The sequence below is a fragment of the Myodes glareolus genome, chromosome 1 (assembly GCF_982192425.1).
Source record: "Myodes glareolus chromosome 1, mMyoGla1.1, whole genome shotgun sequence".
In the NCBI taxonomy this organism is placed as follows: Eukaryota; Metazoa; Chordata; class Mammalia; order Rodentia; family Cricetidae; genus Myodes; species Myodes glareolus.
In genome coordinates this window covers 135,665,620-135,679,830 of record NC_142026.1, presented here as the reverse complement: position 1 = coordinate 135,679,830, position 14,211 = coordinate 135,665,620, and the positions used below count along the sequence as shown (strand labels likewise).

General features: G+C 48.3%; 1 protein-coding gene across 1 annotated transcript in view; it reads left to right on the top strand.

Moving 5' to 3' along the window:
• The window catches only part of Agpat4 (1-acylglycerol-3-phosphate O-acyltransferase 4), a 107,913-nt gene that overhangs the window by 79,108 nt on the left and 14,594 nt on the right, over window positions 1-14,211 (top strand). The window contains exon 3 of the mRNA XM_048420798.3: window positions 7,632-7,801. Coding sequence (XP_048276755.1) covers window positions 7,632-7,801 — 170 coding nt within the window. The remainder of the gene's footprint in view (window positions 1-7,631; window positions 7,802-14,211) is intronic.

Below are 14,211 nucleotides of genomic sequence, written 5' to 3'. Positions count from 1 at the left end.
TAATACTGCAGCTCCTATGAGCTTACTGGGGGCAGGGAGGGCAGCCAATTACATTCAGACTACCACAGAAGAAAGAATGGGCTGCAGTAGATAGAGGACAGACATGGGCAGGGCCAAGGTGATGCGCGATGGGTAACGAGATCCATGGATGTGTGAGCAAATGACTCTAGAGTTTACGTAAGTTAACTAATGCAGAACATGTCACATGACTGTTGTAGAACAGCGCAGGAGAGGGCAGGGTGGTGCATGGAGTTCCCTGGGTATGGCGGGCTTTAGGAGGAAATCCCTCCCAGAGTCTGCTTCTTGGTATGTTAGACTGAGAATTGTTTCGTTTTTTGGACACATAGGGCCCAGATTGACCTCAGACTGACAGTGTGGTCAAGGATGACCTTGAGTTTCTGATCCTCCTGCCTTGCCATGCCTGGTTTTCTGTGCTACTGGGGACTAAACCCAGGACTTCATTCTCTGAACATTAGGTGAGTTCCAGGCCAGCCAGGACTAGGGAGGTGTCTCGTGGAGTAAAGCTGCTACACGATTTGAGAACCTGAACTCAGATCCCAGCACCCATGTCAAAAAGCCAGATATGGCATCTCACGCCTGTAACAAGGACTCCCTGGCCAGCCTGCCAAGCCCAGAATTGAGCTCCAGGCTTCAGTGAGAAGTCCCGTCATGAAAGATAAGGCAGAAAACAGATTAAAGACACACTGATGCCAGCCTCTGGCCACCACATGCCTCTCCACCACAGCACACCAGTAGCGTAATCATTCATATGATTATCACAGTAGCGTTATTTCATTCGTATCCTGCGATTGATTTCTGCAATTGTTTCCAAATGTCTTTAAAAAAAATAATGGTCGCATTCCTATCGGGCTGTGAGTGGCAGCCACACACCATACTTAGTTTTCTGTTGTTTGAGGTGTGTCTTAATTTAGAAGAGATTTCCCCCTGTTTCCTTGTCATAAACCTTGGGTCAGCACCATGACTACACCGTCCACATGCGCTCCTCCCCACAAACCAGAAGTTAGACATAAACCCTTGGCAGATGCAAGCACTCTGACCAGGCAGTTTAGCCTCCCTGGGAGCAAGAGTACATACCTGGGCAGGAACCAGTATTCAGAAGACTGTGCTTGCTAGTCCCCAGCCCTCCTGTGTCTAGAACAACTGGGAGGTGGGAGGGGGAGTGAGGGAGGGAGAAATGGGGGGCAGCATCTACAGTTTCACTTCTCTCACAGTTACCCCCATCATCCATGGATCAAAAATATTAACTGGAAAATTCCTGAAATGAGTGATTAAGTTTTACCTCGCATGCCTTTCTGAGTGTATTGACATGATGTTAGTTAATAGATGGCTGGGTTATCAGACTGTCTAGCGGTATCTATCTCAATGGGTAGTCAGAGATGTGAGGGTGCTGAGGGTCAATGCTCTCTACCCCTTCCTGGGAAGGGACTTTCGGAAACCCAGACCTCAGGCTACCAGAGTGGGGGTGGTAAGTACTCAGGGTCTGGATGCCCCATGTTTCTTTTCCCCTGTGCCCCAGGGCGTGAAGCAACACTTAAGCTTTTGACCTCATTGCCTCTTTCTGAGAACCAGACCAGCCCTGCCAGGGTTAGAGGTCATCGCTCAAAGACATCTACGCAGCTGAGCTGTGCACATCTGTACACATAGGCCCAGCTCGAGAAGGGTGTTTTAGTCATTTGGTTCAGCTAATTTTAATAAGCACATAATTACATAGGAGATTATCTGTCATTGGCGACACAATAAGTACATGTAGTTATATTTTATAATTTAACTTTTAACTGGTGATAATTGGGGTTAGAAATGAAACCTCAGAAGCCTCCGAAGTACAAAGCCTGTCTGGAAAGATCCTGGTACAGGACTGTGACATTGTCTACCGGGGCTAAAGACACACAGGTGTCCCCAGCATCTTCCAGGGGTCAAGAAGAGCCCAGCAGTAACTCTATTGTATGCTGAGTCACGCCACCCCAGGGCCGGTGGTCTCCAAGGCCTACCCAAATCGGAAATGAAAGCACAAATTCGGTTAGTGGGACCCAAGTGAACAGAAAGGCTTCCAACTGAAGCCTGGCTGTGCACCCAGAAACACTGTCCTGAGCGGGCTCTCACAGAGGGCTGGGAGTGAGCATGGTGCAGTGGAGAGTATGAGTGCTCCCATCCAAGCTGGGGCGCCACCTGCAGGCTCTGTGTGGAATCACAGGTCCCTTGCACTTTGCTGGCCCCAGACAGTTCCAGAGGACTGAAGTGGGGACTCCCCCATCTGCCGTACCCTGGCATCGTGCCCTGGCACCATGCCCCTCATCTTTCTATTTCTCACCTCCACCTTCTCAGCCAAGCCCGATGCCCCTCTTGAAGGATCCCCAGAGGCCTGTATTTCCAAGGAACCTCAGAGACACCAGGTCCTCCTGACAATGAGTGGCTCTGTTTACTGAGCACTTCCTTTTTCTGCATTTTTTAATTTTTTAATGTTAACTTAGCAATACATTGTTTTCCCTCATGACTACATTTATGTGCCACCAAACTGGGAGCAGAGTAGTGTCTGACATTCCCAGCCCCATCCTGGGATCTCTGAAGTATCTACACTTCCCACTCAGGCGCCTGGACCATCAGGTGAATCTGAGGCCAGATGCCGCTGACTAAAAAGGAGGCCATTGGGAGGAAGCTACTGTGAGGAAGCTGGGCCCTCGCTCTGTGTGTAGTGGGGTTTCCCACTCTGAAATTTCCCACTCTGACTTCTCAGTTGAGTCATTTTCCATGCTCCTGAGGATCCCAAGACTCGAGGTGTCTTGATGTAGCAAGTATTTATGATTGGGTGATGTTGTCTCTAAGGAGACAGAAAATGGTCAAAGAAGGTAGATAAAGAAAAATCTCGTGGGACTGGAGAACCTGGGTTCAATCCCCAGCACCCACTGGCAGCTAACAACTGTCTGTAACTCCAAGATCTGACACCCTCATATAGACATACATGCAGACAAAATACCAAAGCAAATAAAATAAAGAAATAGATTAAAAAAACTGCTCCTTTAGCGGACCGCTGGAAGAGCAGCCAGTGCTCTTAACCTCTGAGCCATCTCTCCAGCCCCATATTTATAGTTTATATATGCAATTTATTCTAGAGCCAAAGATAGGTGACTGCAGCCTAGGAACCCAGATTTAGGTTATTCCATACACCATGCTCCAATACAGTAATGGTTTCATGAAAAAAATGTAAAGATATATACATGCATATTCATATGTATATAGAAACAAATACATGTAACAGATATATATGTGTAGACATCTGTGTGCGCACGTGTGTGTGCGTGTGTGTGTAGTGGGTGTTTTGCCTGCATGTCTGACTGTGTATTATGTGCATGCCTGGTGCCTATGGAGGCCAGAGGAGGGGGTCAGATCCCCAGGAACTGCAGTTATTAAGGATTATGAGCTGTTATGTGGGTGCAGGAAACTAACCCAGTTCCTCAGTAAGAGCAGCCGGTGCTCTTAGCCGCTGAGCCATTTCTCCAACCCTTTTGTGAAACTTTTAAAATAACAACAAAGAAAATCACAGACCAAGATATTTTAAAATGCATTAGTGGAAACACCAGGTGGGTGGGAAATAGCCAGGTGGGAACCTTGACTACTGACTTCTGATGTTCTGACTGCGTCCTGAACCCTGGGGTTAGTGAAGGTCAGGGCTCTGTTTTTATAGTCCCCGGAGTTGTTAATTGATAGTCACACACTGAGGAGAGTAGTCCATGATTATCAAAAGGGGTTAAAGATGGGTCGGGATAATTTGGCTTTTGATCAGTCAGCCAGCCTTGTAAAATGCTTAAATAGACACAGCTACCTCAAAATGGACACTGGGCCCACCTGCTTCCCTGCTGCTTGTGTGTGTGTGTGTGTGTGTGTGTGTGTGTGTGTGTCGTCAATGATAGCGCTGTGGAGAAAGTCCCATCATGGCAGGCAGTTATCTGCTTTAATGCATTGAGACCTGTCAGGGAGGTTGTATAGTTTGTATAGTTTCATCTCTCTGTTGTAGCTAATCTGAGCACAGGTTTGCCCAAGGTCAAGGTGCATCCCCTCCCTGCTGGTCCTCTTCTCTTTCCCCACTCATCTTGACTCCTCCTTCAGACAGTCAGGCGTTTAGGTGTTCAGCGTCTCAGATCTGCATCAGGCTCTGGGGACGCCTCCTGGCTCAGCCTCGGTATACATACCCATATCTTCTAGGCCATCGTCTCCCCTCTCCGAGACTCAGTATCCTCATTTCCACAATACTGTCCTAGGTGATGTGGGAGTCTCCCCTCTGTGTGCTATGATTACCATTAATGAATGGTAAGAAACTGCTTTGTCCCTATAGCAAGGCAGAACTTAGGTAGGCAGGGAAAGCTAGGCTGAATGCTGGGAAAAGAAAGGGCGGAGTCAGAGAGAAGCCATGGAGCCACCAGAGACAGATGCTGGGAACTTTACCCGGTAAGCCATGACCTAGTGGCAATACACAGATTAATGGAGATGGGTTAAATTAATATGTAAGAGTTAGCCAATAAGAAGCTAGAGCTAATGGGCTAAGCAGTGATTAAAATAATATGATTTCTGTGTGATTATTTCAGTTCTGGGCAACTGGGATGAACAACCAGCTCCTCCAACACCTAGGACGCCACACATGCCTCCCTTTCCTCCTTCCATGTTTGCTTGTGTCTTCCTTTTCCTACCCATAATTTTTTTAAGCTGAATGGTGGGTGCAAGAGCAAATAAAACCAAATCCATAGGTCAGGCCAGACATCTGTAGCCAGAGCTTAAAACTTTCAGATTTCAATTGGCCCCTCAAAGCAATAACTAGGGATTTTTTTCCCCACTGATGTCACTTCCTGTAAACATTCCCCTTTCTGGCATCAGGTGCCCAAGGACCATTCCAGGACTCTGAAGAATGCATAGCAACCAGGGCCAGGGCTGGACATCAGGTGCAGCTGCTCTGAGAAGGGGCAGCTGTCACGCCTCTGTCCGAGGGAACAGCCTAGAGAAAACAGATGGGGCAGCATTAAGTAAACTGAAAGTTGGGAAATCGAGGTTTTAAGAATTGCTGCTGACTGCAGAGACCCTGAATGCTTCCCCGTCCCTCACACCCGGTGTGCACCTTCCCCGGTTTTCTGATTTCACAATGCTGTGTTACATATTTGTTGGGCACTTTGGGAGGGGATGCTGTGCAGGCAGGACATTGCGGGTGCTGATAGCGACATGTCAGTCTTCTCTGTCCTTCATGCTGACATCCCATCGTACTTAGACAGATCGCCCTTCAGTGACGGGCAGGCCTACCTGCAGTTAGACAGGTCTGTCCCAACGATTTAAGACAGCACAGACAGATACAAAATGAAGGCACCGGCATCGGGCTTTTCTCCTGCTTTTAGTTGGGAGACAGTATCTTCCAGCCGGAACAGTTTGTAAGTGCTGGGAGTGTCAGGAAACGCTGCCTGTGGTCTCCTCAGATGGCATTTATTGGAAGGACAATGGGTGACTCACACCAAGTGTCTAGCCAGGAGGTCTCAGAAGAGCCAGCACTGAGGATTTGAAGAAGGTGAACCAGGGTGGCCTCTCACCTGTGTGTGACCCACCTGACGTTGTCTCATGCCTGACTCCTGTTTCCAGAGTGGACTAACTGGGGACGATGGAGCCTCACCCACATGTAGGCCTCCATCCTACCCATAAGCCCATGGGAATGTGCCAGATGGCCCCCATGCTTACAGTTACAGTAGATCCAGGCTTTTGATCTGCGTTTAAATTGGACTAAATATCAGCAGTCAAGGGGACTTGGTGGCTGTTGGTGTCATTCTAAATGCCAGACTCACTGACTGAGCAGGGGCGAAATGTCTGGGTCATCTCAGTAGCATCAGTCTGAGGGGACAGCAGACACTTCTCTATGGCACAGTGTGCCAATTTAGTCTTCTCTCTACCTTTTCTGTTTAGTGGGCTTGAGTGTCCCGCGCTCGGCCTCGCCAGCAAGAACGACGCGGGGCACTTAGGATCCTTCTGCAGTAAAGCTTTAATGCCCCTTGGGAGAGCGAGCATCAGCCAACATGGCGGAGACCCAGAATGAGGGGAACCCAGCCCTTATAAAGGAAACAGTCCTCGCTTCTGACGTGTCACTCTTGGATTGGTCCGCTGCCCATTATCCCAGATGATGCCTCGGGAGTAGGCAGGGACGCAGCGGTAGAGAGTTACCAAGCACGTGCGCTGGGATTAAAGGCGTGTGCTACATCACCTTGAACTCACAGAGATCTGCCTGTCTCTGCTTCCCAGGCATTGGGACCAAAGGCGTGTACTACCACGCCTTGAGGTCACAGAGGTCAATCTGCCTCTGTCTCCCAGGCATCAGGACTAAAGGCGTGTACCGCCACACCTTAGGGTTACAGAGGTCAATCTCTACCTTTGTTCCTTGAAGCAATGGAGAATGTGGCCCTCCACACTTGAGGACAGCGGTCCCCACCCGGGTGACTCAGCCTCAGGGCCTAGAGGAATGCCTATGGCAATGATCAAAGGTATAGCAGGGTAGTCAGCAGGATGGGTGACATTCTCCTTACCCGGCAGCCTCTGGGAGCACTTCTCAGGTGGCCTTCCCAAGAGGGAACCGGAGTGGTCCTGACTACCAGAAATTTTTACAAGACCCCCTGAGGCATCCACACCACAAAGAAAAGACATGGCCGAACCATGGGGTTAGCTTATGGAAATCTCACAGCATCACTGCTTAGAAACTAGACTATGGGGCCTTCTAGGTGGTTCTAGTGTTCCATATTCAGCCTCTAGTCTGGAAGAGAAAGGACAATCTCCAGGACAATCAAGTTCAAACACACTTACTTGTCTTTGTGTGCATGTAGGGTGTAAGAGCACTCTATACAATGTGTACCCCACTAAGTACTACAAACAAGGGTGCAACCTTCATAGAGAACCCATAGAGCACCTCTCCCTGCCAACACCTCCCACTCTAAAGGTGCACTTCGAGGGGCTATGCTGTTGTTCACATTCAACTCTTGTGTCTAGAGCTTCCCCCACGGTCTTCCTGAGACCCCCAGCCTCAGAAAACTGGCTGCCTAGAATAAAGGCCTTCCCCAAGAACACGGTCAGATTGTCATTTTCACAGGCCCCTCCAAAGAATATGGTAATAGTTTTGTTGAAGCCTACAGCATGCTGACTCTGAGTCACTGAAATGGAGAAACTTGGGTTTTGCTCCACCGTGGTTGCTGCCCATTCTTGATGCCCTCAGGAGTCATTAGCGGGAGAGAAGGACTTGGGTCCGTAGCATTCTTAGACGGAGTTTAGAAGCTTGTCAGCCAGTCGTTTCTAAAACATACACCATCTCATGTGGTCAGCACTTGAACATGGATGTGGGTGGATTCAGACTGATGTTATTTCTCCCAAGTCACTTCGTCAAGAGGTATAAAGGACTGGCTACCCCGAAGCTTCCTCTCCTTCCCTGAAGACTGTTGCGGGGTCTTGCTTGTTTATGACCCTCCCAACAGCTGGGGTCCTGGCTAAAATGCCCTGCAACTTTGCCCTTAGAAGCAGCTTTGTTTTCTAGCATGGCCAAGAAAAGCAAGCCCCAGGACCCCAGGGCGGTGACGTCAATCTGTGTGCCCTTTGGTTTCTTGCAGAATTGGTGATGCTTCTGGAGTGGTGGTCAGGCACGGAGTGCACCATCTACACCGACCCGAGGTCCTCCCCCCACTACGGAAAGGAAAACGCCATCGTGGTTCTCAACCATAAATTTGAGATTGACTTTCTCTGTGGCTGGAGCCTGGCTGAGCGCCTTGGGATCCTGGGGGTAAGTGGGCTGTGCCTTTACCCATCACTCCTTTCTCTGAGTCGGCCATACAGCTTGCCGTTTGCTCTTGGTCACTCAGGACTTCCAGAATCGGCAGGGTTTGTTTTTGTTTTTATTTCGGAGGCAGAGGTGAGGTAGGATCTAGCTATGGGGCCCAGGCTTTTCTAAAATGTGTCCTCAGCCTCCCAGAGAGTTGGGATGAGAGGTATGTTCAGCTTTGGCAAGGTATTTTTATTTTTTGTTTTATTATGATTATGATTGATTATTGGTTTTTATAGTATGAAATGCTCTCAAAAGCTGCCTGTTTTTGGTTATTCTTCTCCTTGCTGTGAGAAAATATCAGACAAGAGCAACTTAGGTAGGTAAAGGCCGATTTTGGCCAGTTTTAAGGGTCTATTCTGGAGGGGAAGGCTGGCAGCAAGAGCTCAAAATAGCTGGCCAGTTGCATTCTCTCGGCAGTCAAGAAGCAGAGAGATTTAGCTTAGTTTTTTTACCCTCTAATTTATCTCAGGGCCCTGGGCCATGCACTGTTACTACCCACAGTAACGGTGGCTCATTCCACCTCAGTTAATCTAATCTAGGCAATGACTCACAGGCGTGCCTGGAAGCGTGCTTCATTGGTGAGTCTAGAACCATCCACCTTGACACTATGAACCATCATGATGCTTGTCCTTCTTGCTTAGAATCATAATTAACATCTCATGAGCAGTTGCAGGATGTACCCACGTGTACCACACGCCAAATAAGTTTTGCTGTTTATTTACTGTTTAATCCTTAGAGAAGCATTTATGAGTGGATGTAGACCACCGTTCCAAAACAGACCTCAATTAGAGTTTCTGTAGTCTGCTAAGGCCACCCAGCTGTAATTGGATTTGGACGGGAACTTGTCTAGTTTGGCCCAATTCCTATTCTTAATTGCTTAGCTCACAGGCAGAATTTGCCTGATTTTTGAATTGCTCCAGGCTTAAGAACGTTGAGTCTCTTAAGTGGCAAAGTTTCCGTTGCAGAATTTGGAATGACTCCTACATTCCGTTTCCCTCGAATTAGTTCGACTTCCTGCTTGCAGTCTCCTCGCTTGGCTGGTGTCATCTTTCACACACCGCGGCGTGCCATGCTTGAGCCTGTGCCCAGCAATGGCTCAGTCGCCAGCGGCCTTCAGATACTGCACTGGAAACTTGCATTGGCCCCAGGGTGGAAAAGGCCCCAGTTTTCCTGAGAACACGGAGGTGAAGTTTTGCATTTGTGACGATGGCCCACAGACAAGCAGGTGGTCTGCTCATGGTGTACTGGGTTTTGGTAGTGCATGAACACTATCCGTTATGTTTAGAATACTGAGCTGTGAGCCTTCTGTTGACAGCATCTCTTTTGTTTTTCCATTTAATTTTTCACTGACTCTGGGGGGGGGCGCATACACACACACACACATACACACACACACAAGCACATTTGCATTTGTGTTCAAATATGTTTTCAGAACAAAAATGAAAATTTTAGTACAGAGGTTCCTTCTTGGTCCATTGGGGACATACCAAGGCATCCCAAGGATTCCTGAGTCTGTGGGTAATATCAGATCACATATGTGCTGTGTGTTGCTTTTCATGTTCTGACCTAAGAGTTTAACTTGTAATTAAGAATAACGAGATAAATAATAACTAAATAGAGCAATTATAGTCATGATCAACAGTAATAGAGTATTTAAACTCTCTGTGAGCTTTGGGATGTTCCATTTAACATCACCAGACCAGCTTGTCCCCGGGTGAGTCGAACCATGGGAGAGGTAGGAAGCTACCATGGCCCTGTCATCTTGGGCTTGGAAGACAGTTAGAACTCCTGAATGTGCCAGGTGGCTTTGTGGCCTTTTTGTTCTGAATGTGATGGATTTTCCGTAAGTCAAGAGTCACTGTGAGGGGGCCCTGAGGCCCTTTCAGCTTCCTGCTCCACCCAGGGGAGCGATATGACCCCGATCCCCACGTCTTTCTGCACACCGTTCATGCCACTTCTCCTCCGCTGTGGTGGTTTGAATACGAATGCCCCCCACAGGCTCGTAGATTTGATGCTTGGTTGCCAGGGAGCGGTGTTGGGACTTGTGGTCTTACTGGAAGAAGTGGTCACTGGGGTGGGCGTTAGGGTTCCAGGCGCTCAAGCCAGGCCCGGTGCCTGCCATACTTTCTGCTGATCTAGATAAAGCACTGTCAGCTGCCCATGCAGCCATCTGCTTGTGTGCCTCCATGCTTCCTGCCATGATGATGATGACCTAATCTCTGAATAGAAGCCAGTTCTGTCATGTGTAACTTGGCGCGGGTGCGTGGGTTCCCACCAGCCTGTGAAATAAAGACACAGAGACACCTGAGAGTGAACCGAGCCACTGCGGCTGCAGGGGGCTCAGGCTCGGTGAACAGAAGCCTTTCCCTTTGCCCCTTGGCATCTTTATTTTTTCCAACATTTATACTTTAGCTAGTAGATTTCCATATCTCAAAACAAACTGAATGAAGTTTCCGAAAATACAATGCCAGGTGCAAGTACCGATTCATGAGGTACCACGTTTTTCTGGGTTTCCTCTAAGCTGAGTTTTGCCTAGGCTTTGTATTCATGGGAAGGGAACTTTCAGACAAGGTTCACAGAGGACAACAAAAGGTATCTGTAACATAAAGAATGGGCTAGCGGCCGTGTGGAAAGTCCGGGGCTAGGTCAGGTGTAACCCAGCGGGGTTTCATGGCTAGTGGAGGTTGCTTGCTACCCCTCTGGCACCAGGTCAGCAGGACATTATATCACACAGCCCCATTGAAATGTCTTCCTTTATAAGAGCTGCCGTGGTCATGGTGTCTCTTCACAGTGGTTGTTGATGAAGACACTCACTTCTCCGTATTCCCAAATCAACAGCAGTTTGCAAGGAAGCAACAGGCAAGTCTGATTCCAAAGCTTTGGGAACTTGAAACCACAGGCTGACTGCTGATAGGATACATACAGCAGTCCTTGTGAGAAGCAGGAGTTGTTGGTACCTTTATGAGGTCTGGGAAGGGGCCACAGGAAGGGGACACTAAAGTTCTGAGAAGCTTGCACATGGCCCCGAATCCAGGAACAGGCGTGGCCAAGAGTCTACAGCCAGGGAGAGGCAGGCATACATTAAGGAAAGGAAATGAACCTGAAAAACTAACAGAGAAAGGGACTCGGGGCCAGAGGGGTGTCCCCAAGCCAATCAGGGGATCCATGAGAAGAACATGGAACCAGAACTAGAGAGGACACCCAGGGCTGGAGAAGGGCCTCCGCTCCAGAGAAGGAGCTAGGAATGGCTGGTGCCCTAAGGTCAGGCCTTCATGGAGCAGAGACATCATCCCAACAATCTAGGATTTTCTCCAAACACTTTGAGCCCTGGGAAGACTTCCTTCCTCTGAGCACTGGGCAAGACACAGATGCCCTGAAGCAGACTGCCGCCCCTCCTTCCAGGCAAGGATTTCAGTTCTACACTGATTTGTTAAATGAATATTAGATTCAGAGATTTTTCATTTTAATTATCTTTAAACCCGAACAGCAGGGTTTGGATGTAATGGATATGAACATTCCCACCGGTGGGGGCAGCTGGAGCTTAGAAGTTGGGGAGAGCCCACCAAGAGGTTCGGCAAGCAGGTCTCAGACCTTGAACCAGAGCAGTATCTACAGCATCCTGCAGCCTGGGAGCCAGGTTCACCCTGCTGTACCTCCCCAGCTCTAGTGTCCCCTAAAGAACTGAGGGGTGAGGAGGCGAATCACTTGCCAGTTTTCTCCAGTTACCAGAGAAGCAGGCAGAGCCATCACTGCATGGATTGCAAGGCTTTGGGAGAAGAGAAAGAGGAGGAGGGGAAGGAAGATAAAAGGGGGAGAGAGGAGGAGAAAGAAAGGAAGAGTGGAAGGAAGATGAGGAAGTGGCTTCTTTCACAGGTAGTTGCTGCTGGGCTGTGTTCTGTCATGAGCGGTGGCAACTTTGCCGTCCCTCAGAGGCACAGTAGTCACAGAGAGGCGAGACAAAGTGCCTGCCCTCTTCCCAGAGCGACCCATAATTGTAATTCCTCCTGCTTTGAAAGGACAGGGAAGTGTTTGGTTAAATTGATTGCCCTTCCAGACTCCTTTGTCTTCAATGACCTTTAACAACAACATCTTCTCCATCTTTCGTCTCCTTGTATAACATGGTGTTGAGAACCTTCTGGGTCTGAGGAAATTGCTTAAGAGGAGGGAGTCAGGGGTAGAGTGGTGGAGGGAGATGATAGATAGATGGATAGATGGATAGATGGATAGATGGATAGATGGATAGACAGATAGAGATCATGTCAATCCTGACTGTTATTTTTTTTATCATCATCTGAAATAGAGGAAATGAGTTTAAAATAAATATAATTTACAGAAATTCTTGATATTGACTATGAAGGACAGTGATAGGATTTTCTTTAGAAACAGGTTGACCTTGTGAAAACACTGAGCCTCCACGCAGGTGGCCAGGGTCAACCCAGCACCCTGTCCTTGGAGGCTCAGGTTCCCTTTAAGGCTGGGCCATCCTTGCTGGATGGGATCAGGGCTCCAAGACACAGACTGACCTTTGCCTCATTGGGCCAAATGTGACCTGGGATTAGCTTGGGAGTGCGTCTCCACTTGCTCAGTGAACTAAAGCTTCTGGTCCTATTTGCTTGTCTTCTTGCCTCAGTGAAACATGAATGTGTCAAGGTCAAGACTGTACAGTCTGTGCACAGTGCCAGGCTTAAAACTTCATTAACGATGTGTGCCCCGCTGCTGTTCCCAGAATTCATCTGCCACCCAGGCTGTGGCATGCCGGCTAACTCTCAGGCCATCTGGGAGATTTTGCTTCGGCTCCTAATGAAGCTATGTGTCTTAGTCATCTGTGGCAGTGTGTGGTCCCTGGAGTGAGACAGTTAAAGCACAGGCATGCAGACAGTTGACAGCCTGCAGTGTTGGACAGGCAGACGCCAACCAGCTGGGCTTCCAGAAGAGAGCTAGAAAGACTGCGGTCATGTGACCGCCAGAGTGATGGTCTCATCCGAAAGTTTGGCAGGTACTGGCTAGCTTCCAAGCTTAGTCACAGGCTTGTTGTTCCTGCCTCAGTCTCTGACACACGGACCTGTTGAAGGGTTTCCCTGGACAGGGTAGTCCCTTCTCCCCGGATGTGCAGTGCTAAAGAGAGGATTGCAGTAGCAAGCATGGCAGAAGTCACTGCTGTGTGCGATGGAACCTTGTACTGGATTCTGTTTGTGAGGGATTTCCTAGCCCACACCCAGGAACACCTCTTGGTGGGAGCATCTCAGAGGCTGCCCACCCCACTCTGATGTTTTGTTTAGACCTTCTCTCATTTCCTCCTCATGGTAAATATCAGTCAGGTGTTGCAAGGCAGCAAGGCCTAAAAACAGGTTAGAATTTGTTGTGTTTCCCTCTGTAGACCAGGTTGGCCTTGAACTCACTTAGATCTTGCCTGCTGATGTGGGATGTCCTTCTGTATATGCATTGCTTTTATTGGATAATGAATAAAGTTGTTTTGGTCAATGGCTTCGCTGAGTAAAGACAGGAAGGGAAAACCAAACAGAGATGCCATGTAGCTGCCAAAGGAGAGGGACACGCTGGAGCCTTACCGTAGGCCACAGCTTTGTAGTAATACACAGATTAATAGAAATTGGTTAATTCAAGGTGTAAGAGTTAGTTAATAAGAAGCCTGAGCTAGTAGGCCAAACAGTGTTGTAATTAATATAGTTTCTGTATGATTATTTGGGTCTAGGTGGCTGGGAATGAACGAGCGGTCACTGTTTACAGCCTGCCTCTGCCTCCAAAACGCTGGAATTAAAGGCATGAGGCCCCACTTCCCAGCTTGTGGTTTTCTTTTTTTAATTTTTATTGAGAAAGTTTTTTATACAATGTGTTTTCTTTATGTTCTGTTCCTGTCTCATATACACACACACACTAAAAATCAAACAAAGAACTAGCAAAACAAAAAAATAAGCAACAACAAAATGAAACAAAAAGCTCACCAAAACCAGCATGAAGTTCATTTTGTGCTGGCATCTGCTCCTGGGCAGGGGCTGCCCTGGAGTGTGGTTGATGGGCCCTGCGACACTCCATTTTTGAAAACTGATTTTTCTTTTCAGTAGGGATCAATTGCAAATATCTTCTGGTTAGAGGTGCAACCCTCAGATCCGCTTCCCCTCTCAGTCTGGGACCTTGTCTGGCTTGACCATGTATAAGCCATCTGGGCAGTGGCTGTTAACCCTTCGTGTGCCGCGGAGAATGGCAGGACATCTCCTTAGGAAAGACTTGGTATGACTCCAGAAAGGGACAAGAGGTCAAGGGCAAAGGCCCAAGAGAGTGGGTACTTGAAAAGAGAAATTATAATTGGTATACCCACCGAGTGAGTGGTGTCCAGGGACCATGGCAGCCTG